At 37.2% G+C, this 27,191-nt stretch overlaps 1 protein-coding gene across 1 annotated transcript in view; it reads right to left on the bottom strand.

The window, feature by feature from the left end:
- SLC9A9 (solute carrier family 9 member A9) overlaps positions 1-27,191 on the bottom strand; it is a 226,536-nt gene that overhangs the window by 115,045 nt on the left and 84,300 nt on the right. The window contains exons 7-9 of the mRNA XM_082767482.1: positions 20,422-20,557; positions 19,474-19,582; positions 8,886-8,974 (exon numbers count right to left, since the gene is read on the bottom strand). Of these exons, the coding sequence (XP_082623608.1) occupies positions 8,886-8,974; positions 19,474-19,582; positions 20,422-20,557 (334 nt within the window). The remainder of the gene's footprint in view (positions 1-8,885; positions 8,975-19,473; positions 19,583-20,421; positions 20,558-27,191) is intronic.

Below are 27,191 nucleotides of genomic sequence, written 5' to 3'. Positions count from 1 at the left end.
AAGACATGGTAGTATAATTCCTTTTACAGAAATCATGATTTTCTAGTGTTGTTATGATTCTTCTTGTTAAACCCACATAGTAAGCAGCTTTAGCTTTCTTTATAGCATTATACAATTCTACAGGGTTCCATAAGATCTTATGGTACATCTGGTCAAACAATGCATTTGGCACAATTCCCATCTTCAGCTTTTTATGCTAAACACAGAAAACAACTGTGTAGAAAACTGAAATTCATTGTACACTTCCTGTCAATTTCAATCCATTTTAAAGGTAATAATTATTACAAGCACTAAGCATGTGGTGCGTACTCAATCAGAGATAAGAAGGCAATTTAGAAACTAGGGCAGCCTGTTAGTAACAGACCCACTGACTGTAGAGATGCACACGGACGTCCAGCTTAGGCAGACACTCCTAAGTGCACAGTGTGCTGGTGGTGTAGCTGGAGCTCAGTGCCTTGGAAGTTAAAACTTGGACATCATACGAGAAAGTGTGGGACAACAGCGAGTGGCTACAATGAGGGGTTGCTTCTTGCCATGGTGCCAGGCAAAAGATGTAAGGATAGCTAATACCTAAAGATATGTGAGCTTTTGGACTTTTAGCAGGGTCTAAAACTGTGACTTGTCTTGTTTCCCATATGTTAGCTGTCTCAAAATTAGCAGAAATTTCTAAACAATTTCACATATCTACTCTTATCAGCCATGTGCTAAATGCAGCATAAGCCACGTCTTCCCTTCCCTTCCCTTCCCTTCCCTTCCCTTCCCTTCCCTTCCCTTCCCTTCCCTTCCCTTCCCTTCCCTTCCCTTCCCTTCCCTTCCCTTCCCTTCCCTTCCCTTCCCTTCCCTTCCCTTCCCTTCCCTTCCCTTCCCTTCCCTTCCCTTCCCTTCCCTTCCCTTCCCTTCCCTTCCCTTCGCAACCTTTTCATGTTTGTATAATTTTCCTCTCTCAGAAGGATGAGTGACAGGGATATTTCTATAAGAAGACAGAAAATACCCTGAAGGTAAAGAAATCTAGGGACCCAGTACAATCTTCTGCCATAATTTCAGCATCTGAGTGTTAGCTAAATCTTAGACCAGGGAGCAGAGAGAATATTGCTTTACACAGAATCACACAGAATTTCTAGGTTGGAAGAGACCTCAAGATCATCGAGTCCAACCTCTGACCTAACGGTAGCAGTCCCCACTAAACCATATCCCTAAGCTCTACATCTCAACGTCTTTTAAAGACTTCCAGGGATGGTGACTCCACCACTTCCCTGGGCAGCCTGTTCCAGTGTCCAACAACCTTTTTGGTAAAGAAGTTCTTTCTAACATCTAACCTAAAACTCCCCTGGCTCAGCTTAAGCCCATTCCCCCTCGTCCTGTCACCAGGCACGTGGGAGAACAGACCAACCCCCACCTTGCTTCAGCCTCCCTTGAAGTACCTATAGAGAGCAATAAGGTTGCCCCTGAGCCTCCTCTTCTCCAGGCTGAACAAGCCCAGCTCCCTCAGCCGCTCCTCGTAGGACTTGTTCTCCAGGCCCCTCACCAGCTTCGTCGCCCTTCTCTGCACCCGCTCAAGCACCTCGATGTCCTTCTTGTAGCGAGGGGCCCAAAACTGAACACAGTACTCGAGGTGCGGCCTCACCAGAGCCGAGTACAGGGGGACGATCACCTCCCTAGCCCTGCTGGTCACACTGTTTCTGATACAAGCCAGGATGCTGTTGGCCTTCTTGGCCACCTGAGCACACTGCTGGCTCATATTCAGCTGACTATCCACCATCACTCCCAGGTCCTTCTCCTATGGGCAGCTCTCCAACCACTCATCTCCTGGCCTGTAGCTCTGCTTGGGGTTATTGCGCCCCAGGTGGAGGACCCGGCACTTGGCCTTGTTAAACTTCATGCAGTTGACCTCAGCCCATCGGTGCAGCCTATCCAGATCCTCCTGCAGAGCCTTCCTACCCTCAAGCAGATCGACACACGCACCTAACTTGGTGTCATCTGCGAACTTACTGAGGGTGCACTCGATGCCCTCGTCCAGATCATCGATGAAGATATTAAAGAGGACCGGCCCCAGCACCGAGCCCTGGGGGACGCCACTAGTGACTGGCCTCCAACTGGACTTGGCTCCATTCACCACGACTCTTTGGGCCCGGCTATCCAGCCAGTTTCTAACCCAACGAAGCGTGCGCCACTCCAAGCCAAGAGCAGCCAGTTTCTTGAGGAGAATGCTGTGGGAGACGGTGTCAAAAGCCTTGCTGAAGTCAAGGCAGACCACATCCACAGCCTTTCCCTCATCCACCCAGCGCATCACTTTGTCATAGAAGGAGATCAGGTTCGTCAAGCAGGATCTGCCTTTCATAAACCCATGCTTTCTTCCTGATCATTTTGAATAGTTGCAAAATGAAGGCTTTTCTATAGGTCCTGTCTCAAAAAAAGCAAAACCCCAAAACAACTCCCCTCCCTGAACCTAGAATCTGGGTGAAATATATAAGAAAATAAGTTTGTTTGTTTGTTTGTTTGTTTTTTTCCTGTCTAAGGTAACATTTCCAAAGTTTTTAATTTAAGCAAAATTGGCTAAAACAAGGATAAAACTATGTTAATTTATTCCAACAGGAATAATTTTTCCTAAGATAGCATTTAATTTTCTCATTCTTGTTATCATAATTTGGTGCTTCTTCACACTGTACTGACCACTGTAGCTTGGTCACCTGGACTCTTTCCTGAGCAGCACTGGCTGAAGCCCCAGTCTTTATTGCTTTTGAGTCTGGACTTGAATGGGTTCAAAGAAGCTGGAAATTAGCTTTTGTTGTTATTGTTCAGCTGCAGAAAATAAACCATGGGGCAGAAGGGAAAATGTCCATCAGACCTGACTTTTATGCTTGGTCTCCACTTAAATGGAAGAAAGTGCTTTATTCATGCAACTTGTTTAATGCTCAATAGGAACTTGCACTTTATTGGCTCCTTTAGGCAAGAATCTTTTTGTTTGAGGGTGCCAGACCTGAGTTTCATCTGTTAGTTAGACAGAATTTCCATTTTACTCTCACAGTATTAACCATCAAGCATGTCATCTTATTTCAGCCTGTACTGTATTTCATTGGTACTGTATAACTGAGAAGCTAATGAAAAAATAGCCTAGTAAGAAATTTTCCTGCAGGCGCAGTGATTGTGGGATGCTGGGTAAACAGCTTCCTCCTGCACAGCACTTAGGCAAGGACTGATTAGAATCTGGTACTGGTGGTAGTCTTGTTTCAAAGATAACTTTATTTTCTTTAAGTCTTTCTCTCTGCCAATCATTTACGTGGAGACACTTGACCTATCAGTGCCTTAAAGTACATTTCTTCCTAAGTAGAGTTGCTGAACAAATCACAACAGCAGCTGACAATTAGGCTGTTCATTTGAAAAGGATAAAAAATATGTTTTGTGGTGGTTGTTTCTTTGCTGATTATCAAAGACATTTTGCTATAAGTAGGGTTTTCCTTGGTTTTGAAATGCTCTTGAGTTTTTTAAAAGTCAAGAGACTGGATTGTTAGAGCCATTATATCCTGACATTCTTGTGGTCTTTTCTTCCTAGAAGCATAAACTACCTATAATATAATCTATAAACAATCCAATGTCTGATAACAGAAAATAGTTGGCATTAACCAGAGCTAAATTAATATAGACTGTATGATTTACAAGTATGCATAGCTCTAAATGTTTTACCTCTTAAGGACTCATGCAAGTAGCAGGACCAAAACCACAGGGCCCATTCATGTCCCGCGTGACTGTGGACACTTTAAGATAAGGAGCACTAAACCCATTTCATTTAGTGCTGTTGCTCCCTCTGATTTGAGAGGGCTGCTTCTCCCAAATGCACAATGTGTGTGAGGTGTCATGAGTGAGACCCCTCACAAACAGCAGATTGACACAGTTTTGGCAGTAGTAGCACATAGCCATCTCTACTCAGCTGCTCCCCTTCTCTCATGGGAAGATGAAAACAGAAGCTGCAGTCCTGGCACATGCTTTTAACAATTACAAGCTCAGGAGAAAGCATTCTGGAGCCAAATTTGCAGTAGATTATTTCTTTTCTTAGGAAAAGAAAGCTGATGGAAGAATCCTGTAGAAATCTCCTCTGTATCTAGAGAGATGAGATTTGTTGTTTAAATTGAGTGTAGGTCTGCTTTTGTGTAACTTGTTTACAGAGATATTTAGGCCAGTAGAAATGCAGTAAAACACCTAGATCACAGTGGTGGTGCTTCATTTGGATATTGGGAGCTAAAAGCTGACTTTAGCTACCCCTTTGCCTTTAGTCCTAGAACTTTAATTTCACTAATCAATCTGATGGTATTCAGGAAACATTGCTTTGACTCACTGGCTTTTTTCCCCTGTCTGGTGGGTCTGGACATCACCATTGTGATAATTCACCTTTTAAGTTATATTCTGCTATTCAGATGTATTCAGATGTGTTCCAGTTTGCTTCAGAAGTGAGTCTATAACTATGGATGGAACAGCAAAGTCTAAAGTCTATATCAAGACTATTCAGTGGCATATCAGGGTCCAGTCTCTATAATGACTTGTTTTTGTTTTTGACAAATTAAATATAAATATACATACTTGTGACTTTTGTCAGTCTTCTTCAATCAGTATGGTTAATAAGCATTAAATGAAATAATATGCTTATAAACACAACCCTTTTACACCCAACAGCTTTTGGAATACAGCTCAATTTATGATGTAGATATCAAATGATTAATCCCTACCCTGCTTCCTTGATGAAAAATGTATAGCTATGTCATGAGCTAAGCAACTTTTAAAAACTGATTGTATTTTCAAGAGTTTTCCAGAAGATATTAACCACCTCTCTGTAAGGTGATGACTTTCCGTAATCAGAGATAATCACATCTGCCTTATTGTGTGGAGATTAAAATTTGAATCAATCAGTATCCATCAATGAGCAAAGATCTAAGATCCCAGTCTGAATTTTCAATCCTTCAGCATAAGTTAATTTGCTCAAGCAGTCCTAGTAGCACTACGTGCTTCAGTAAAGTTACTCAGAAGTTATGCAGCACTGATTTCTTTTGTTCTACTTTTACCCTGTTCTCAACCTTGGAGGTGAAGGGCCACTGAAATCTTAACACGACATCTTGTACATACTGCACTCCCAGCACAGCTGAACAATAAGGCTAGAAGCTTTTCTCTATAAGGTAGGTGTTCCCTAATGGGTTTGCTGTCAGGATCGGGAACAAATGTGAGTAACTGTTTAACTAGTAATGCGGTAAGAGAGCCCCTTACACTTAATTTCAGAAAGCAGCCGTCACAAACTTGTTAGACACAAGTATTTCAGAGGTCACTATGTAAACAACTTTTAGACTGGTGGAGTGACTGGAGACAGGCAGGGCAGTATGTAACATACACCCTTGCAGGCTGGACATGCTTTGCTGTGTCTTTCAGTATTTCCCTTTCTCTGCTTCCACCAGAGATGTGTTTCAGAATTTCCTTTTCAGAATCTGTAGCTTGCTGGAACAGCATTTGGTCTGAAAGCAGAGTTCTCCAAACCCTCGCACACTTACCTGAAGAGAGGTATTGCTCTCTCTTTGTTGTGATTGTTCCCAGAAATTAAAGGAAAATAACTAGATGATATAACTCACAACTATGTTGGATAACATTTATAGCTGTTAAGAGAAAGTTAGAAGCTTCTCTTAGTAAGCCATCAATAGGAAACTGGGCTGGTCTTAGCTTGGTATTTGAGTCAAACTGAGGGAGGGCAGAGACAAAAAAATGGTGAGGAATGTCTTCTTTTCATGCAGAAAAGTGTTGTTCATGCATCCCTTTCTAGAGCTGATGTATAGAGATACAGTCTGCCCACTTTCAACAAGCCAGTGATTTCTCTTTATCTAGCAACATCCTGCCCAGCCGCTGACTTACTTGTAGCTGAGCAAATTAACCAAATACAACTGTACATCTGAAGAACCTAATTCAAAATATGATCTATAAAGTCCCAAGATTTAGAAGCAGCTGTTGTTTGCCTGCAGCATAATATGAGGTTATACTTGCAGCTGTAAATAATTCTAGAGAAAGCTGCACAGAATCAAATATCTTTTGATAAGGTCCTAGCAGTTTCATCTTCTCCTTCACTGAAGATATACTAGATAAATTAAACTTTATATGTAGCCAACTCAGGAACATGCTGTTTGACCAAATCTTGTTGCCATGGAAGGCAATGTCAATTTTAATGTTAAAATCACTGTGACCATAATCAGGTCAATGACGATGATTTAAAAATACTGCCATAAAGCATCATTCACATTAAAAACAAGCTATAAAAACACATAGAATTTGTCCGAATACTTAGTGAGACCTGGGGCTTTTGTATGAATGAAAACTCTCTCAAAGTCTGCATTTTCACTTAATCTTTGTCACCTTTTCTTACGACAGTGTTAAAATAATCCATTGTTTGTGACAAAATGTATGTTACCTTGTAGTTTCAGAGTCTGTAAGTTTCAGATCCTTAAAATGTAATACATGTACTTCTCTTTTATGGAATGTTAATCAGTGATTGACTAGATAACAAAGGATACATAGGGACTAATAATTATATGGCATCTTTCAGCAGCCATTCTTAAAAGAGGTTCTTAAATGCAAATTTAAGGTTTTAAATAGGCTTTAATTTTATATCAACATCTGAAGAAAATCATACCAGTCTCTTTTTATTTATGTGTTCTTTTAGACCAAATGATGAGGTATTATGAGAAACATAGGACTCAGCAATATGGCCAGAAACACCACCACTCTCATTGCATACCAAATTTTACCATCAAGATATGAAATGTTAACAGCCAGTAGAAAATGTAAAGATGATTACGCAAAACAAAAGAGAAAAAGCATTTGTTTAAAGACAACTAACACAATTTCACAGTCTGATTTACAGTTTTAAATCTGATTTCCATATTCTTCATTAGTTTTAGCTTCAGCCTTAACTCACTGTCTTGTCAGTGTGCATTACAGCTCACCAATCCTTATTGAAAGGCCTGTCATATTGTAACAAAAGAGACAGAGTGCCCTGCAATAATTCTATAAATGAACTGAAAAGCCTGTGATTTCGGCCAGTAATGAGCAATAAAAATGATTTAAATTGGGAGCAAGGCCATCTGTCAGAGCAACAATGTCCATTTATAAGGCACTAAAGTCATACATGATTGTGACAATGCTGAGTGTGTGGCTTAGTAAATTTTCTTCAAGGTAATTCTTGGGGGAGAGAAAGAAAATGACAGTGCAGATCTCACTGAAACAGCTACATATGAAAGAGATACATATGGATTAGAAAATAAATTAGAAGAATACAGAAGAATTTGACAACAATTTTTGAACTGTAATATTGTAAGGGAGGCTGAGGATTAAGAGCTTATGGGGGAAGAGAAAAACAGAATAGAAAGGGTGCATAAAACTCACAGGTTCTTAGAGAAACACATATTTTTTTTTTTTTTCTGTGTGCTCAAGTGTAGATTCAGTTTATTTTCACTGTTTTGTTTTGAACTGCTGAATGTGACGGAATAAAAGCATGAACATGAACAAAACCATTATGCATTTAAACTAAATGTTAATTCCATTGTTGAAAATTTTCATATGTAATTGGAATTTCCTTGCCCTCTATCTCTTTCTGGCTATGTATCACTAAATCATGCAGATGAATCTCTGAAAAAGACTTGTATTCAAATTTCAACAATTATACGCAAGGGCAGTAATAGCACATACATGTAGAATTCAGTATTTCTGCAAAATAAAAACAATTCTGTAGTAGATATAAATGCTATTGTCTAAAATACAGTCACCAAGGAAAGTTACTGTCTTCTGCTGGAATATTTTCTAAGTATCAACAGCTTCTGCAGGTATGAAGAAATGCATTTTAGTTCACCAGCTAACCTTTCATTCTGGAAGTACTAACCAGAAACTTTTTCTGATTTAAAATCTGTGAGAGTCCGACAGTTAAACTGATACTGTGACCAGTATTTTTTTCTATCAAAATGTTTTTTATAGAATATTGGATTTTTGATTAAATTGAGATGTGCAAGAAGAGATGAAATTTTCTGCATAAAATTTCTAATGCTTACAACAGAGGAACTGCTGAGAAGGGTACCAGATTGCATCATGAAAAGTGTAGCCCTGGAGCATAAGTTTCCATTTTGTTCTAAGATATAGATTTTCTATAACCTGGGGTTCTTGGGACATACAAGTCAATATTAAAAGGGAAGAAAGCAGCATTTAAATGACTTGTCTCAGGAGCTAGGTTGTGACAAGGTAGTCTAATATTATTCCTTGTGCTGGAAAATATTTTCAACATTGCAATGCAATATCTCCTGTACTGAGAACAACCCCAAGTTTTTCAAAATAATTACAATTATATTACTCACCTGTTTGGACTAAAAGCAGCTCATGTAATTTTTCATCTCTAAACTTTAAATAACAAAAAGGAAATTTTCACAATCACTATAATTATATCAGACTTTTAATGAGATAGAAATAAAATGATGTCATTGCTCAAGTGTGGGGGCTGGACAGTCTGGAGTGTTTCTACAGTCCCCTTCTAAAAGTCCATATGGATCTACTTTCTCAGACCACTTCTTTCCTGTTTACCAGAGCTCTTGGATTTCTTTAACCTTGCAGCATTTTTGTATGGAAACTGGTGTAAACTATTATCTCCTTACTCTTTATCTCCGTGATTGATATTTTGGGTCTCTTGGGAAGAATATATTTTTTGTTTGGCCAGAGAATTGTTACTGTTTTCCTGGCAAAATCTCATCTTCCCCCTAATGAAGTCATGGGACTTTTCATTTGCATTAATGGAATCCCATCCAGCTATGTTCTGTCAGTATGTCTGTCTATTCCTTGTACCAGTTGAAGACATAAAGTCAGTTATTTCCATGCCCTACCTCTTTAGTTCTCATCCTGGAATCTGATGACAGATTGTTGTAGGTATAATGGGCCTGCGTGACTCCACAGAAAAGGACTGCAACAATACCTGGAATTCAAAGAAAAGACAGTTAGCTGCTTCTATTTTCTTTCCTAGGTCTTTCAAAGGGCTTCATAAAAGAGCTAATTAGACTGTTAAAAGCATTTGATAACAAAAGAATGGTAAGATATGTTTCATAAGAGAATCTTTCAAATAAACTAGAAGTTTTTATTTGCTAAAAACCATAAAGGTCTTGAATCTTCTAGCTGGCATCATGCATTCATAACATTTCCACTGCTGTGCCTTTGGCCCAGAAGCATAGTAAAATTTGTTTGAATTGATATGTGCTAACATCTGACCATAACCTGACAATTAGGCAGGACTAAAATAATTGTAATATGAAGGACTTCAGACTATATGAAAATCTTGGCAGAGACTGAATAGGAAAGGAAAAAAATAATTTCTCATTTTTAAATACTTTCTCCCCAGACCTGACCCTGCCTCTAACTCACTAGAATCATTGAGTAACATCACTGCAATGCCATATTGTAATTAGAGTAGCTGATATGATTGTAACTGCAACTTCCTGTCAGCACTGGGCATGGACCAAGCAGAAGGAACTCACACAGAAAGAAAATAGAAAATTAAATAAAAGTGTCCACCAGTGATGATATGCAAATGCTCATGGAGGAAGAAAGCTGTGTTTTTCTTAAACTTGGGGCATTCATTCCATAGTGCTTTACTACTTCTGCTTTTCAGCCCTTCCACTTGCTACCTCCTGTCTAAGATGTACAACAAGCCCTAATTTGCATTACAGTTCTGATTCTTCCTGGACTGCTCTGCCACTTGTTAGGTAATTTTTAGCTCATAGGCTAAAATAGTGTCCTGAAATAACACTAGCAACTCCTGGAAAAATCACTGAGACATCAAAGCAAGCACAAATAAGCCAGCCCAGGGTTGGGCGATATTCGTCATTGTGATGCGACTGTGTTAACAGCTTTCTAGGCTTTCATTGGGTTAAACTGTCATGAACTGAATCATATACATCAATTCTACTGGAAGCTTCTCAGAATTGGGAAAATAATCAGTTCTGTGCCTTCGGGCCTGGACTTGAAACTGTGAAAGGCTTCTCTCAGCTTCTCCAGGATGGTGACTCCTGAATTTATGAAGACCAGCCAGAAGGAGCTCAGTAAGGGGGACAGAAGAAGCAGGCCAAGCTTAACACAGTCATAGGGGACGAAGGGTAGTAATGTTCTGAACAAGCATCATGTGAAAGTGTTGGTGGCTTGACAAGTCCTATAACAGTCTTATCCAAACCTCCAAATATTTGAATACTAGCAAAAGGGCCTTTGTGGCTCTCTGGGTGAAATCTCCTCCTCCCCTAAAGCAAAGTAGAGATAAGGAATCATGAAAAAGTAAAAATTTAGATAATGCTAAAACTATTTCACTTGTGGCAGTATGCATGAAGGGGAAAAGCACACCAACACATGCCACTTTGCTGTTACTACCTTATCACATCTTTCTCAAGTTTCTGACTCTATTTGGATTGCTAACCATGGAAGTGCTGTCCAGCAAGATCCAACTGTCTTTATTTGCAAGCCTCTTTTGTTTCTGGGAAAAACTGAAGCCTGGCATTAATATGCCATTGATTGAAATAAAAGTATGGAGGAACAAAACACTGATATATATTTATCACAAGAAATAAGTGAAAAAAATGAGAAAGCAATTTTTTTAATTATTTTTATTTTTTATTTTTCTCTCACACAAAGCAGCATGGACATTTTCTTTGCTTCTGGGTTCTCTTTCTATTTATTTACTGGTAATTTTCCCACAGAACACAGGCTCTGCAGCCAATACATATTCCACTGAGCTTTAACAGCTGTCTTTGTTTTTTAATATTAATTTTCTTGTGCCTGTTTTGATCATAGAATCATTGAATGGATCGGGTTGGAAGGGACCTGAAAGACCATCTAGTTCCACTCCCCCTCCCATGGGCAGGGTTGCCAGGGTCTCATCCAATCTGGTCTTAAACTCCGGGGATGGGGCATCCACAATATATATGGATATATATTTTTTTCCAACTGCACTAAGGCTTTTCTTTGCAGTAAATAATATAGGTAGTGCTGACATTGTCACCAAATATGTTCCAGGAAGTTCATGTTTTTATTGAGGCATAATTGTTCTTCTAAATATGTCTTTTTTCTTGGTAACTGTATTTTATTGTGAAGAAGTAATCTGGAGAGTTTATCATTTCTCAAGGCATTAAAACATGCAACTGGATGCTCAAACAATGAAATCTGAGTTAAAAAAACATACCTAATCAGTAATGTTGCTAAGTGTCACTAGCTCCAGGCTCAGTAATCGGAATGGAGATTAGAGTTTGTGATTTACTTTTTTTCTATATGAATCATCATCAAGCCAAGTCTTACATTTTAAATTGACTAGTAAATTCAACTATGATTATACAATGCTTTTTGACTGCTAAGAAACTGTTAATTATTGGTAGCAAGAGAACTGAGTGACATAAGGAATAAAATGGCCTAAATCTGATTTTACAATAGGAATAAATGATCTGAACCATGTAATTATGCAAGTGTAGAAACCAGAAACCCTGTTTCCCAGGGAATGAAGTGGAATATTTCAATCACTTCAAATGGAGGCCTAATATGTACCAGTCGTGTCTTTTGCAATGAATGCTTCATTAAAAAGCTTGCAGTAAATTGTAATGCATTTCCTTAAAAATGATTACTTAAGACTAATAACCAATTACATGCTAATGCAACTACTTAAGAAAAAGGAGAGCATCACCTAAACAGGCAAATACGGAACTTTTTAGTTAGAAGGAAAAAATGGGATGAAGTATGGATTTCTTTCTAAGACCATTAAAGCTGAATTTTGACATTAGCTGGGTTGCAAAATACAATATGGCATATCAATTAGGTTGTTAAATCTTTGCTTTTTTTTTTTCAGAGAGAAATAGATAAGAATAAACATGATAATTCTGGAACTGTAAACAGAACATATTTATTAGGTGCAGTGAGGCTTATGAAGTGAGACAGTCCCTTTTACCAGTCTTTAGTAATCAAAGCTGTAATTTCAGGGTGCTGGAGATTGGTTTACTTTTTCAGTATTGTTTCATTATTTCAATTTTTAAGTGGCAAAGTTAGCTATTGCTGAGAGACTTAGTACTACAATTGCTGAACACAATGTGAACAGGAAAAGTTTAGAGATTAAATAGGTAATCAGCTGTTGAGTGCAATATAGCTGCTTGTATCTCTATATATAAAGTTACTGAAAGTTTTCACTTGATATAAGAATGAGAAACTTGACAATAAAATGTTGATAGGCACTAGTGAAGTTTCAGCTGAAGCTTAATCTTTTTGAAGAGGTTTCATTAGGCATAAAAGCCTACCATTTCACTTGATTTTTTTGTTCCCTATGTAACAGCGAAATAACTTGTTAGCTGTTAATGTAATTAGAGAACTTACTGTTAGTTTTGCTGAATACTTGTTGAAATCCTTGATAGGATAAAAGCTAGATATAATAGGAAGGACAAAGGAGTAACTTATATCTTTAAAAGTATTTTGCTGATACTGTGAACATTAACATGACACTATAAAAACTAATGCATACATACTAATCTTAAAATAATTTCTATATTGTGAGCAAAAGAGGATAAACATCCTTCTTCAATCATTTCACAAATAGGCAAAAGGATATATTTCCTCATTTTCCAATATCTTCTGCTTAAATGGAAAAAAAACCTGTACTTTGTCAGAGAAGAGCAGCATGTCTAGTGGGTGTTTTTAATGAAAACCAAACTGATTGGCTACAATTTAAACTTCAGAATTTGCTAATCCAAGAGAAAAAAATTAGATTGTGTCTCCATTTGTCAGGTCTTTTAATGGTAAAAGTAAGAATTTAGAAAAAAAAATAAAAATAAAAAAACACTCTAACTTCTGAGGAAACAAAGGAATAAATTACTGGATGAAACGTAGAACTTCTTTCTAAAAGGCAGACTGACTTGATTTCACCCCATCTTTGAAGCATTCCAGAACTTCAGGGATGTAGGGATGCCCAATGTGTTGTACATGCCACAGTACAACAGATGAACCAATCTTGCATCAAAGGGTGAAATGTTGGAAAAGAGGACAGAGAGAACTGGGAAATAGTGAACTTATTTAAATCAAACAACATGGAATATTGTCATAATGAAATAGAATTCATGGAATTATGTCAGAATATCTCCACAGAGCCCACTGGGCATATTCCAGTTATCCTGGTTTCAGTTAGGATAGAGTTAATTTTCCTCCTAGTAGCTGGTAGGGTGCTATGTTTTGGCTTAGGATGAGAAAAGTGCTGATAACACGCTGATGTTTTAACTGTTGCAGAGCAGTGCTTATACTAAGCCAAGGACATTTCAGCTTCTCGCTCTGTTCTGCCAGCAGGCAGGCTAGGGGTGCAGCAGGAGCTGGGAGGGGACAGACCCAGAACAGCTGACCCAAACTGCCCAAAGGGGTATTCCATACCATCTGATGTCATGCTAAACAATATATAGGGGTGGCTAGTCGGGGTGGGAGGGCTGGCTGCTTGGGGTTAGGCTGGGCATTGGTCAGCAGGTGGTGAGCAATTGCATTGTGCATCACTTCTTTTGCACACATTATTATTAGTATTACTTCTTCTTCTTCTTCTTCTTCTTCTTCTTCTTCTTCTTATTATTATTATTATTATATAACATAATTATTATATAATTATTATGTATTATTATTATATAATATATTATTATTATTATTATTATTATTATTATTATTATTATTATTATTATTATTATTATTATTATTATCATCCTGTCTTAATAAACTGTCTTCTTCATCAAAGTAATAATGCTATAAACCCAATAGCAACATCAACCCTATTCAGTCTGTTTTCACCATGGATAAGAAGTATGGCTAATCATTTTCTTAAACCTACACCAATGCAGAACCAGAGTTGGTGCTTTGCTCATGGAACTTACATCTTTGTAATTCTTAGATTGATTTTGTATTGGAGTGACAGAAAACAACAAAAGACAGAGCTGAGAGAAATTTTTAGGTCCTCATTTGAGAAGTCAGCTTTGATACTGCCCCTGTGTGTTTCAAGTGAGACCTGAACTTCAACGTGGTGAGACATGCCAGGTTTTATCCTAGACATGCTAGGAGTGTTTTTTCAGTTTATCCTAACACTATTGACTAGCAATAATACTGCAAATTAACATGGATACTTACCCTCAGCTAAGACTTGCTAGTCTGATTTTATGCAACTGATCATCAGTCTCAGCCTCATGCTATGCTAGAATAGGTACTTCAAAAACAAATGTCTTTCTTCTCTTCACTTACTGTTTTAAAAGGGTGTACCTACAGCAGCACCATGTTAGCCAGACCGAAGCAGAGCCTGAAGTATGTCCGTAGTCTGGTCAAGTGACCCTGTTACAAGGGTGAATGGTTTAACTAGAACTGCACAGAGTATTGGGTTTAGCATGATGTCTAAAACATCCTTGAAAATACAGGATTCATTCGTGACATTCTCTGTCTTAGAATACCACAAAGATCATCCAGGGCCATCTCTGATTTCCTGCAGACAAGTAACGGGTTAGTAATTAGTAATAACAAACTTTTTGTGTTGTCATCTGTCTCTGCACTATGATGCAAATGCCATCTTCCTAAGCATGAAGAGCCTGCTTTCCTAATTAGACCCAAATTTCATATTTTCCTCCTAGGAGTGGCAAAATGGTAGCTTGAGAGAACTGAAGTTTCTTGCCTTTTGACCTAGAAGCCAAGCTATGCCCTCTCCCATGTTACTGCATGGAGTTTACCTAGTTATGTGTATGACACAACATGACACATTACATATGAATAAGGAAAGAAAACCACGAAGATGAGAATTTAAAGCCCAGAATAATGTCCTTTCATGGAATAATGTCAGGCTAGTGAACTAAAGGCAGTCAGGTACCAGACTGCACTGTGCTTACACTCAACTCCAGAGAGATGACTGATCCTAGACAAATCACAGCAAACAGATGGAAGCAGTAAACAGCTACAAGGATGAATTTACTTTGTCAGCAGTATTAAAGGAACTGGGAGTTGGTGCATTTGTTCTTGCTATGTCCCAAATACAATGGGTAGCACAAAACTGCCCCAGTGGTATACCAGATATTTGGAGTACTCTTTGGACTAGTCTTAGGTACATCAGTCATAAATAATTTGCTTATTTATTTTTGGAGAAAATCCTTAGTCACTGGGTAGACTGTGCTCCTGTATGAGGCCCAAAATAAGAAAGTACATGTCAGATATATCATGAAATGTTCAGAAAAGAATTGCTGGGGACGAATCACAGAATCACAGAATCACAGAATTTCTAGGTTGGAAGAGACCTCAAGATCATCGAGTCCAACCTCTGACCTAACGCTAACAGTCCCCACTAAACCATATCCCTAAGCTCTACACCTAAACGTCTTTTGAAGACTTCCAGGGATGGTGACTCCACCACTTCCCTGGGCAGCCTGTTCCAATGCCTAACAACCCTTTCAGTAAAGAAGTTCTTCCTAACATCTAACCTAAAACTCCCCTGGCACAACTTAAGCCCATTCCCCCTTGTCCTGTCACCAGGCACGTGGGAGAACAGACCAACCCCCACCTCGCTACAGCCTCCCTATAGAGAGCAATAAGGTCGCCCCTGAGCCTCCTCTTCTCCAGGCTGAACAAGCCCAGCTCCCTCAGCCGCTCCTCGTAGGACTTGTTCTCCAGGCCCCTCACCAGCTTCGTCGCAGCAATAATTTGTTATCACAAACTATTTAATTCATAGTGACTAGAGAACAATAATTTTGGATTGAGTTCTGAAAACCAGTCAGGGAACAAAGATGATCTCCTGCCAGATTTTTTCCTTCAAGACTTGTCTTTCCTAGTTTCATAGCACAGGTCTCTGGCATTTAAATCAGAGGCTGAAAAGGTTTGAAGAAACCCTTCTTTTAGGATCTACATAATTTATTCAGCATCTCTTACACCTGCTCGGGAGACATTTTTCACTAGGAGAGTAGAGTAGTAGGCCATAATTTTGATGCTTTTGCACTGATAAATTACTTTGAAGTATACATGAAATGGATACATACATATATTTGAATGATATATCAACCTCTGTTTGAGTATCTACTTAGTTCAAACACCTGCAAATACAGAGGGCCTAGCTGAGATGACTGTAACATACCCATGTATTTCATGGAATCTTTCACAGATTCTTTCACAACTACTGAGTGATCACTTAAAAATTAGCGAATTTTGTCAAGTAGAAAGCAAGAGAATAAGAAATTAATAAATGCAAGATGTACTTCCCTAACTTGTTTTGACAAATATTTATTTTTTTTTTTATGATTTTTTTTTCATAGCTTTTTAGTAAGTACTCTGTAATGAAGTTTGGAAATGAAAGCAGCTTTATTAATACTGATCTTACTATAGTAGTCTGCTATTACAACTTAGCAGTCAGGAATGATACACTTCAGGGCAAATCAGAAAATGCACAAATTAGATTCTACTGTGTAAGAATCAATTTATGCATATGTTATAGATTGATGATATAGCTATAAGATTAATAATGATTATATAAATTTATGAACTTTAGTTATCTGTTTAACAATAACATTGTAGTCATCCCAGATTTGCATTTTGTTTTGCTGGTTTGATTGTATCCATTTTTCAACCAGGGTCAGATCCACATATTATGTGTTATATATCATGGGGTATCTTGAGGAAGAGGAATAAATTTTGTATAAAATATTGCCCTGTACTGCTGCCCTTTCACATTAAAAAAAATTAAATCCACAAGTGTAACAGTGAGATCTACTACCCACTATACCTACACAAAACACAGTATAGTCCTTTGTTTATAAATTATGACATACTTCTGTATTAGACTTGAAAAGGTGCATAGTGATTGAAGAGATCGTGCGGAAAGCATTATAAGAATAAAATTAATTTGAGATTACATTACGTAGTAGCTGCAGGAAAATACTGATGTCTGTGTTAATCTTTTGAAGTTTGTTCAGAAGGAATGAGTAGAGCAAACACAATATGCAAGGAAAATGCATATGAATATAGGCGTAAATGATGTACAATGGATTGAGTGAATTTTTGAAGTGAGTCTGCTGAAGTCAAAGATTTTAACCTAGGAATTCAATTTATTGAATGGGGTAGTAGAGCACAGCCAATCCATAGTTATGATGTTCTCTTAATTCTAATGATTGCTGTTGAGGTCAGGCACACTTGACTGTAGAACCAGATGGTGTATGCATTAAGTAAAGTAAAGAGCAAAACAAGTAACCTGGAAAAGACGGGAAAAGATACTATATGGAGCTCAGTGTGTTCTGAACAACAAGTTTCTCCACTTCTGCAAGAGCCACCTTTGAAATCTATACCTCCAACAGAACCTAATTCAGCTGAAAATTTTTTATCTTAGAAGTTTAAAATCATACTATCAATGGAGGAGATTTAGAGCTATTTCAGATCAGACTGAGAGAATATTAAATCAAAACTGGTTAAACCAAACAACTAAAAATATCCACTCTAAACTGTGATGTTAACACAGTATTAATAATGTCAATATATTTAGAAAACATTGCTCTGAGCTTATGAAGCTACAACAAAGGCTCCACGAGTTATTTTTTTCACTCTAACAGCTTCTGACAAAAGCCTTTCACAGAAACTAAACAAAAAAGACCTAATTGATAAAACTCTCAAGATTAAACTTTGCCTCCTTACAACAGTGTAATTAAACATTTTCCAGCTGAAACTCAGAACACATCCCTGAAAAAAGGCTAGTGACAGATATAAATGGTCTTGCATGTTTTCCTTGCAATTTCTGTATTGGCAGAGCAAATCTCTTTTATAAGCCTATATCAATTCCTTTATTTATATGAAATAGCTAAATTTCCCTATGATTTTCTATTTTTCCCATTAATGGAATCTTGACTTTCATTCCACTCTTTCTCTGGCTCTTCCTCTGTCCATTTAAAATCCCTTGCCAAGGCTAGCATAAAAGCCATTGGTGGGATTCAGTAAGTCTTTCATTTTTGATATTTTATATGTTGCAAAAGTAAAGAAAAATGGGACACTCTTCAGAGTGACTACCAGGAGAGACTGTACTGTCTGTCGTCTCATTTGCAGTACGCAAAAAAGGCATATGACAATTATTTTTTGCTGCCTGTGCCCAGGAAATGGAAATTACCTTTGGTGCAGCACCTGGGACTTTAAAAGATACTGGTATTTCCCTTACAAATCCACTTTTTGGGTATAAAGTTTAACTTAGAGATTATGCATTTGGTCCTTGATGTAACATAGTATCCTTGTTCTCAGCTTGGAATGTATTTTAAAACATTTTTCCTTAGGAAGTCAGTGATTTAGAAAATCATTATCTTCAGTTGAAGGCAAGAGATTATAACACTTCTTTGGTGTTTTTTTTTGTTTGTTTTTGTTTTTGTTTTTGTTTTTTTGTAATGGCATCACATTTTAAAGAACCATTAAGCATAAAGAAACAAAATGGACAGATTTTCTCCAAGCGACAGAATACAACACTTTTGTTCAGTTCATGTGCCCCTCTTTGTAGCTTGAAGATTTTGTCAGGAATCAGGACACATAATTACGTTTAATAAGGTGAAGATGTCAGAAGATGCAGGTGTTAATACTAACTCAAAAATCATTTTAATTGTATATTAATACTAAAAAAGTAACATGCTGGCTCCATAGAAGTCAGTGGAAATATCTCTTAACTTCAGAAGCTTTGAACAATTTTGCAAACAAAACATGGGCTGCATTAACACTCCATTACGCAGTTATCTTCCCCTGACTTTTCATGCCACTAATTAGAGGTGACAGCATCAAGAACATTAAAATGATGAAGCTATTATGAAGTTTGTTCTTTCAAATCACTCTACACAATAGATTGTTACCTGGGTAAACTATACAAATTTAGAATTTAGAACAATCAGAACATATGTGTCTTTTTACTTTTCACTGGGACCTGAATGTACCCCTGTCCAGTTGCAAAAGGTGTTTACATAGGCACACTGAACAAGATGATTTATTTTTCAGATAAATCCAGAGGTGGCTCCACCTCACTGACAAAGGTGAGGATGACCCTGTCCTCCATCTTAGTATTGAGGGTGGGGAAACAGGAGGAGGGACCAGGACAAGAAGTGTAGGAAGAGGAGCTCTCTGGCCATGACAGTCACACAGCACTGTATATTTTGTTCCTCATGCTTACTGTTATCTATTGCTCTATAGGTGAGCAATAAATAGCGGGATTAATAGTGGGACAAAGAGTGCTGGGAAAATGTAGGTGGGAAGAAGACTGGGGAATTTAACTTCCTTTAATAAGTCTTTGGAAGAACCATTCAATGTCCCTACAGATCTGTTTTTAGAGATGAAACAACCTCCAGTGTAGCAACTGGTTTTTAGAAGGTTTATAGAAGATGATAAGATGTCATGCCCAAAATAAACATGCCATTTTCCCACATTAGACGTATATTATAAAACTACACTTACCTGTGAGACCAGCAGCTTCTGCTGATAAGAAGGCACTCCAAGATAGGAGGAAAAACAGACCTGTCTCCAGCATGGGGAATTCACACAGCTTTGTAAATTTTGTCAGGTGCTGAAAGGTTGCTAAGGAAAAGTAAAAAACAACTATTTTATAAGCTTAAATTGTCCACAAAGAGGAAAAAAAAAAAAAAAAAGACACCTCCCTCCCCCACCTATATGAGGAAATTCAGGAAAAACTGCACAACTTCTAAATTATCTCAAAGAAGAGAATCCAGCACAGGTATTAAATGAGTGCATTGTGCAACTCTGTTATTTGAAGTGCTTCTTTGGTTTTTGAACCAATGCTTAATTGGTTGCATTTTATATTATTTCCCCAGAAATAGAGAAGAGAAGCTCATTTTGTCCAGTTCTGTATTGATCAGCATTTGATTTACATTTTCATCAGTGCAAGAAAGATGAAAATAGCTGCTCTTCATTCTTCATAGTATTTTACATGAAGAACTGTAAAACACAAAAAAAATGCAGGGTAACAGCTATGCCTTTTGTTTCTGTTTTAGGTAGACTGACTATCTTCCTTTGTAGTCTGGAGTTTGCCTTGTATTTTTCTGTGATTGCTGCTAGTCTGTAGTTCATAATTAAGTTCATGTAGTTCATATATTCACATTTTAATCTCAGAGCATGTCAAAACCTCAATATCTCACTATTTACAAACAGTAAAGACCAAAGTCTTGCCTAATGTTAAAATAGATTTGCATAAAATTTGGAAATAGGCTTGTTTGAGGTCTTTGTGGATTCTGACAAATTAAATGTCTTGTCAGTTCATGACTTAACTCTTTGCAAAGTCTTGAGTCGACAGTGAAAAGGTTCAAGCTCAAAGTAAAGATGGTCACATTCAGGTACTATACATACATATAGATGTTCTCTCTGAAAACAACCCATGAAGGATATTAAAGCTGTGACAACAGCATAAGAGGATCCCATAGCAAATGATCCAGCAAAGATCCCCAGGAAATTTCCCACTGACTGGAAGAAAGCAGCGGCATCAAATGCATTAGGATTCTCCTTAGGACTGTAAATGGATATAGAGCTGAAAAGAAAACAAAGGGATTAGGGAGAGGGAGAGAAGAGGCAATAACGAATACAATCACATTATTATGATACTGGACCCACTAACTGAAAATAGACATTTTTAGGGACTCAAAATGCAAAACAAGGCTTCTTGGTGCTGATAGCAGATGGGAAGGCAAAGCAGATTGAGACTGGGGTTGTAAGCAGTTTATTTTCAAGGTATCACAGTGGAAATCAGTGGTCTGCTGCCAGTCAGTAAACATTTTTATATAAGAAGTGGCATAAAGAATATTGTTTCCAGGCTGACTAAACATTAATAGGTGGTCGGTGTATAAGAAATGTGCAGGGAAGATAGATAACTTTGAATTATTTATTGACTATATGTCTTCAGTACAGTTATATATTCACAAATATTCCTGATAAAAACCACAGCTTTACAGCTGAGGCTCAGATGGGTGATACAAATCACAGCAGGTACCAAATCTGCAGCAGCAATCTTGTCGTAAACCACCTAGTAGTTCTCTTCTTGGTGTAGCCCTTCATAAATACAACTGAAGGCATATCAAGAACTCAACAATAGGAAGCCTTGAGGACAGAATGAATGTTGTCCCACAGGAAGAAACTGCTGAAGTTGTCAGAGGTCATCTCCCATGTCCCACCTCTGGGACAACCATCAAGAGTATTTCTGAATGGGAAACAGTGTCACCGAAGTGGAGATTGTTTGTAAAACATTTCTGAGAGTTTCAGGATTAGTATTTGCCAGTAGCCAGTTATTTCCTAGAAATACCAAATATTTATGCCTTTTTTTTTGCTTCTGGAGCCATTAAACTTAACAGATACACAATAACCTTAAGCCTCCTAAACATTAATTAAACAATATATCAGAACTTTGTGGTTCTGTTGCATTCAGTACTGTAGGCCTTTTATGTTTATTGTGAAAGAAAATGCACTGAGCTTGGCACTGGATTCCAGAATGTAGCTTGGGTTGCTGGAAAATGGTTGGTATTTTAAGCATTAAAAATTTAGAATTCTTGAAACGTTTTGAATATTTTAAGCTCTTGCATATTAAGTATGTGGTCCCAGCAGTATGATGTCTTCCATCTGGAGTTAAGACTTAGAGACATAGCTCTTTATGGAGGATTTTCTAAACAGTTACATTAATTTAGGAATCTGCAAATAATATGAAGACAATTGAAAGCAGACATCATACTTTCAATCTGTAAAAAAGGCACAAGGATTCTGAAACATATGGTGAAGCACCACTAAATATGGGAGGTAAATACTAACGCACAAGAATGGAAATCACTAAGCACCGAAATCTGGTATCTCTAGTTATGCTGATCAGCACTATCACAAAACTAGTGAGATGATTCATACTGGAAAGTGCTATTAATATTTCTACACAAAATACTGTTCCCAGAGGAAATGCTATTTGACAAAATGCCACTCTCTAAGTTTTCAGTCCTCTTTCATCTGTGACTCTCTTTGACCCTATTCTTAGACCAAGGGTCAGTTATAATTCTTTGCTTCTCTTGCCTTCAAATGACTCTTGAAATGTTTGTCTTTGCCCTATTGAATATTTGTTGGTTTAGACCTTGTAGGAAATAAAGAACTGTATTAAACAACAGATATATTTGCTATATGGATGGAATAGGTATCTCTGTCAAAGGAAATCCTATCTGTAGTGATACTGTACAATTATATTTATCCTAGAGAAGAGAAGGCTCTCTGGACCTTATATGTTATATTTTAGTGTCCTTCCAATACTTAAAGGATTCCTACAAAAAAGATGTGGAAAAGCTCTTTGCCAGGATGTGTAGCAATAGGACAAGGGGTAATGAACTTAAGTAAAAGAGGGAAAATTTAGATTAGCTCCAAGGAAGAAATTCTGCTTTCAGAGAGTGGTGAGGCCCTGCCTCAGGCAAGCTGTAGGCAAGCAAGATGTGCCAAAGCCCCATCCCTGGCAGCGCTCAAGGCCGGGTTGGATGGAGCCTTGGGCAGCCTGGGCCAGTGGGAGGTGTCCCTGCCCATGGCAGGGTGTTGGGACTGGGTGGGCTTTAAGGTCCTTTCCAACCCAAATCATTCTATAATTCTGTGATTCTATAAACTAAACTAAGTGTATTTTGTATCCTTAGGGAGGGCTCCAGTTTAGTTAGTTAGTTAGAGTTGAAAATCTTAAATAGTGTAACCAGAAATGCTAGATCTAAAACTTTAGGAATGTCTTGACACTAAAGCTGACACTGGGTTCTTTCTTATTTAACTCAAGTATACAGTGCCTGCAGCTCTTACTATATATTGCTTAATGAATTATAAATCAGGAATTGATTATTTGTGTCACAGGTGCTCTGAATTCACTACTCACAAGCATTGAATGGTGAATTTAGGGAGGTCAACCTGACCACATCCTAAAATAAAGCAACATCATTCAATTATACTGATGGGCTCTGTCCTCAGAAAAGAGTGCTCAGTAATAAAAACAACAAAAAAAAAAGTATTGACATGGAGAGAAAGTTTACTAATCAAATTTCAGCTATTGCCATGATTTGACTTTTTATTTATTATTATTATCTATTTATTTATTTATTATTATGTACGTTAACCTTAAGGCAACAGAAGTTGACTTTGTTAATATCCTTCAAGGTTACAATTTACCAACAGCTTTCAGGTGTAGAGACAGCTAGAAGAAATCATCTTATTCTTGATGTAGTTATTTCAGCAACTAATATGGAGTGACTCATTCTCAATGGTAAATTTTTCTACTCAATATGCTCCCCCAAAAACATGGTATTTTTTAACCTCCACAACACAACATATGCTCATTATGGCAACTATGGTTTCTGCTATAAATCTTTTCAGAACTAGGGTTTCCCATATACCAATTTCCTACAGTTCAAAGAGTATTTTCTAATATTCTATATTTCATTTTTTATTATTCTGAACTAGGTTTGTTATTTCCTTTTCCGAATGTTTCTTCTTTAATACTATATTTTAGCTATATTTTAAGCATCCAAAATACTAATTTACCCGATAATTTTCCTATATGAGCTACACATAAATGGAACAATTTTATACTGTTTATTCTAGTACTTCCTGCCAAGTCAATAATTTGATCTAAAAGCAAAATTTCAAAGTTTAACACTGGAGAGAAACATAATTAAACTTAGAGAGCCTCTACTCTTCTGCCTGCTCCTCAGAGAACAATTCAAGAAACACGCTGGCATGGCTTGCTGTTGCTGCTAGTCTGCTCTCTGTGTCCGTTGCAAAAGGTGGTGATCTCAGTTCATTATCAAGCAGTGTGTGAAACTTTGATATTAAATTTGAAACTATTTAGTATTTTAATAGTAGGGGTTTTCTAATTGTTGAACTAGTATAACTAAAAAATTGTGTGTTTAGATAAATTTGTATCAATGTTGGATTTAGGAAATACTAAAAATAAATAGAAAACTGTCTTCAGAGTTTGATAACTGAACAGAACTAATGTCAAAGATATACTTTATCAACAATTAGAAACAATTAAGGGACAGAGTGAAAAATTTTTGTTACGTCCTCAGTGAGTGCTTGATAGACATATCTCACAAACACCTCCCCCAGTCCCTACTAAGGATTAGCTAGTACCTCTTGTATTAGAGACCTATTTCATGGATCCCTTTTTCTACTCAGTTCTTCTGTGCTTCCTTTACCAAATATTAATGGACAGGGTCAAGTGTTTTCACAGCTTTCAAAATGGAAATATAGGGAATATTTATTTAGACAATAAAGTGTAAGTTATGATCATAACTTTTGCTTGAGACAGAAAGAAAGATTTGCAGCTTGGCCCATTTATACCACAGAGATTGTTCTGCTTCTTCCCTCCATGACCTGTTAAGATCATTTTAGGATGAAACCTCAGGATGGTGAATGGTTCTTTCTATTGGGTTGCGTAGAGATATAATAGTAAAAGTTTCCATGGCAAGGAGAATTTTAAGTGCTGTTGTAGTAGGAAGAGTATAGTCATGTTTCAATTTACATCTTAATTGATTAGTTTTTACATCCCATTATTCTCAAGAAATATCTTATTTACTTATTTATTTGCTTTTCTTGCTGCATTGTTTTCCAGTCTGTGAATCTGTGAATATATTTTCATTTAAATAATAGTATTTTCCTTAAAAAAAAAATAAATGAATATATTTAGGATTAGAGCAAAGGTTTTTAAAGAATTTCATGAAAGATTTATGAGATTTATAACCTCATATCTGTATATGAGGTTAAATCTTGTATCCTGCCTTTGGCCCATGTCAAGGCCTGACATGCCTCAGACTGGCATGGCAGCATCAAATCTGTTAATCTGTTGCAACTAACAGAACAGAACAAAGATCCTTGGTTTTGATAAAAGCCAAAATGATGCAACATGTATTAGATGAGTTTTTTAAAAAGATGATATGCTGGAAAAAAAGGCATGCAAGGATCAGAAGAAAAATATGTGCAAACTGCAGAAAATTTCTGATAGAATGATGTGAAATAAGTGATTAGAAATAACTAGCAGATAAACTGTTTTATTCCTTCCTCTGTTTATTTGACCAACATGAAAGCACAAAGCTTATGATCTTCAGAAAAAAGATTTTTTTCCACTTGCTAGGTCAAAGGTCTTCCTATTGCCCAGTGGCCTTTTTCCTATTTGCTGCACTGCTATGTGCTACATAATACTGCACAGCTGAGAATCAGGGACCATGTTAAAAATAAAATCATACTGAATATACAGAAACATCAGGTATTCCTTAAAATACCTTCACAGAGTGAGTGGGATTTCCCGCAAGTGATAATTATAGAACTACATGGTAATTTTATCAGCTGCTAATTAAGAAAAACAAAACAGGTCATTTTATGACAGAGTCCAAGGTTGTTTTTAAGAGGAAAATGTTTTTCTTTCCTAACATTATACTTATACAAATAAAGGTAGGTAACATGTTAGAAAACTATGTTAGAAAACTTGGAGTTTTCAGAGTAGTGGAGTGAACTGAACAATTTCTGTTCCCTCTAAACTTTTTAACTATATGATTTTCCTAAAAGTGTTGGAAGAAAGCCTGAAGCAGAGAACTGTAATTTTCCCATAAGGCAAGTGTTTCAACCAGAAGCTCGATGTGAAAGTGCATGTGTACCACTAGACACCTACACCTTCTCTTGGCAAGCTTTAGGTTGGTAAAGGCTTCTGGGCTGCCTCATAAAGTAGCTCCTTGCACAGTAATAGTAAGTAGATGAACTATAAAAATGAAAAAAAAAAAAAAGAGCTAAGATTGGGATGTGAGTGTGCTAAGCCAATAAAAGCATCTGTGAAGTAGAGACAAGCTTTGCAGATGATTAAGGGAGAGGAAGGAAGTGGCACACCAGGAAGCCTTTAGGACATGAAAAAGCAACCTATTGTAACAGTAGACTGAGGCAAATATGTGGAGATCTTCTAGATGAAAACTTCCAAAACCAAGCTTACTGCATTTTTCAGACATATTTAAGATGGTGTTTGGTAAACAAAGTCAATGCACAGAAGGTGCATTAAAAGAACATAGATGAGTCTATGTTCATCCTTCATTGTAAAGAAATCTGTCTCCCTGGAATTTATTCCTGACAGTATTTGTGAATGTTCAGAAGATTAAGGCTCCAGAAGTGTGGAGTTCACAGAAATTTGGACTTTCTATTTATATACTTATAAGTACTGCAAAAAAAGTTGCAGTTGCATCCAATTCTGAACGTCCAAAATATTGCAGTGGCATCCAAATCTGGATGGCCAAAACTTTATTCTTGGCAGTACATCACATTATGGTTTTATTCCACTCACAATCTGGTTTTAGCACACTGTTAGTAGTTCTATTGGTTTTAATTCTAGAGGAAGGTCTAGCAGCTATTTAAGAATTTACCTTATAGAAGGAATTACACTCTATTACATTTTCTATGTGTAATGGCATATTTTCTTCCTCTCTTTCCTGTCCTTACCTTTGTTCCTTTCTAGGCTTTTCTAGACTTTATGAGCCGTTATTGGACTTTTTATTTTGATTAATTCAAACCAAACTAACACTTTCTGTTGTAGAACATAGGGATTTTGCTGTTTATAGAAACCTTTCTTAAAGTAGATTTGTTATGAGTTCCAAAGTGGCTAGCTGATGGCAGATGTCAAAGCACAAGGCATGCTAGAAAGGTAAAACTGTCATAGAGTTTATGGAAAACATAAGTTTTCCCATTTATGAGGAAATGCAACATCTGCATGAAAATGAAAAAGGAATTCAGTCTCTCTGCTAAATTTTCACTTAACATAAAATAGCTAGAGTTACTGATAGATTCAAGCTTCTTTTTAAGTGACACAAGGCATTTTCAGACCAGATTTAACTGGATAGCTTAGTAAATTCATCAGCAGTATTATAAAGCAGCTGCAGAATTTGAGTGACCCCGTCCCTTGACTTGGGCAGTCAGAAGTCAGCTTAGCTCATCAGGAGTCATTTTTGGCAGCTACTGACAAATATTTTCTACACTTGTAAGTATTTCAGTTTTCTTCTGTGTTCAGGCCTGAGCTGACACAGAGCAGCAATTGGCAGTACAGCTGATGCAAATAATGAGTAGTTTGTCTTGTTCCAGGTAGACATTCCCTAATGCACATCTTAGTTTTGATTTGCCCTCAAACATCAGGGGCT

This window comes from Aythya marila, assembly GCF_965140915.1.
Source record: "Aythya marila genome assembly, chromosome: 9".
Taxonomy (NCBI): Eukaryota; Metazoa; Chordata; class Aves; order Anseriformes; family Anatidae; genus Aythya; species Aythya marila.
Note: the sequence above shows the minus strand (reverse complement) of the source record. Positions and strands in the feature narration are given on the sequence as shown.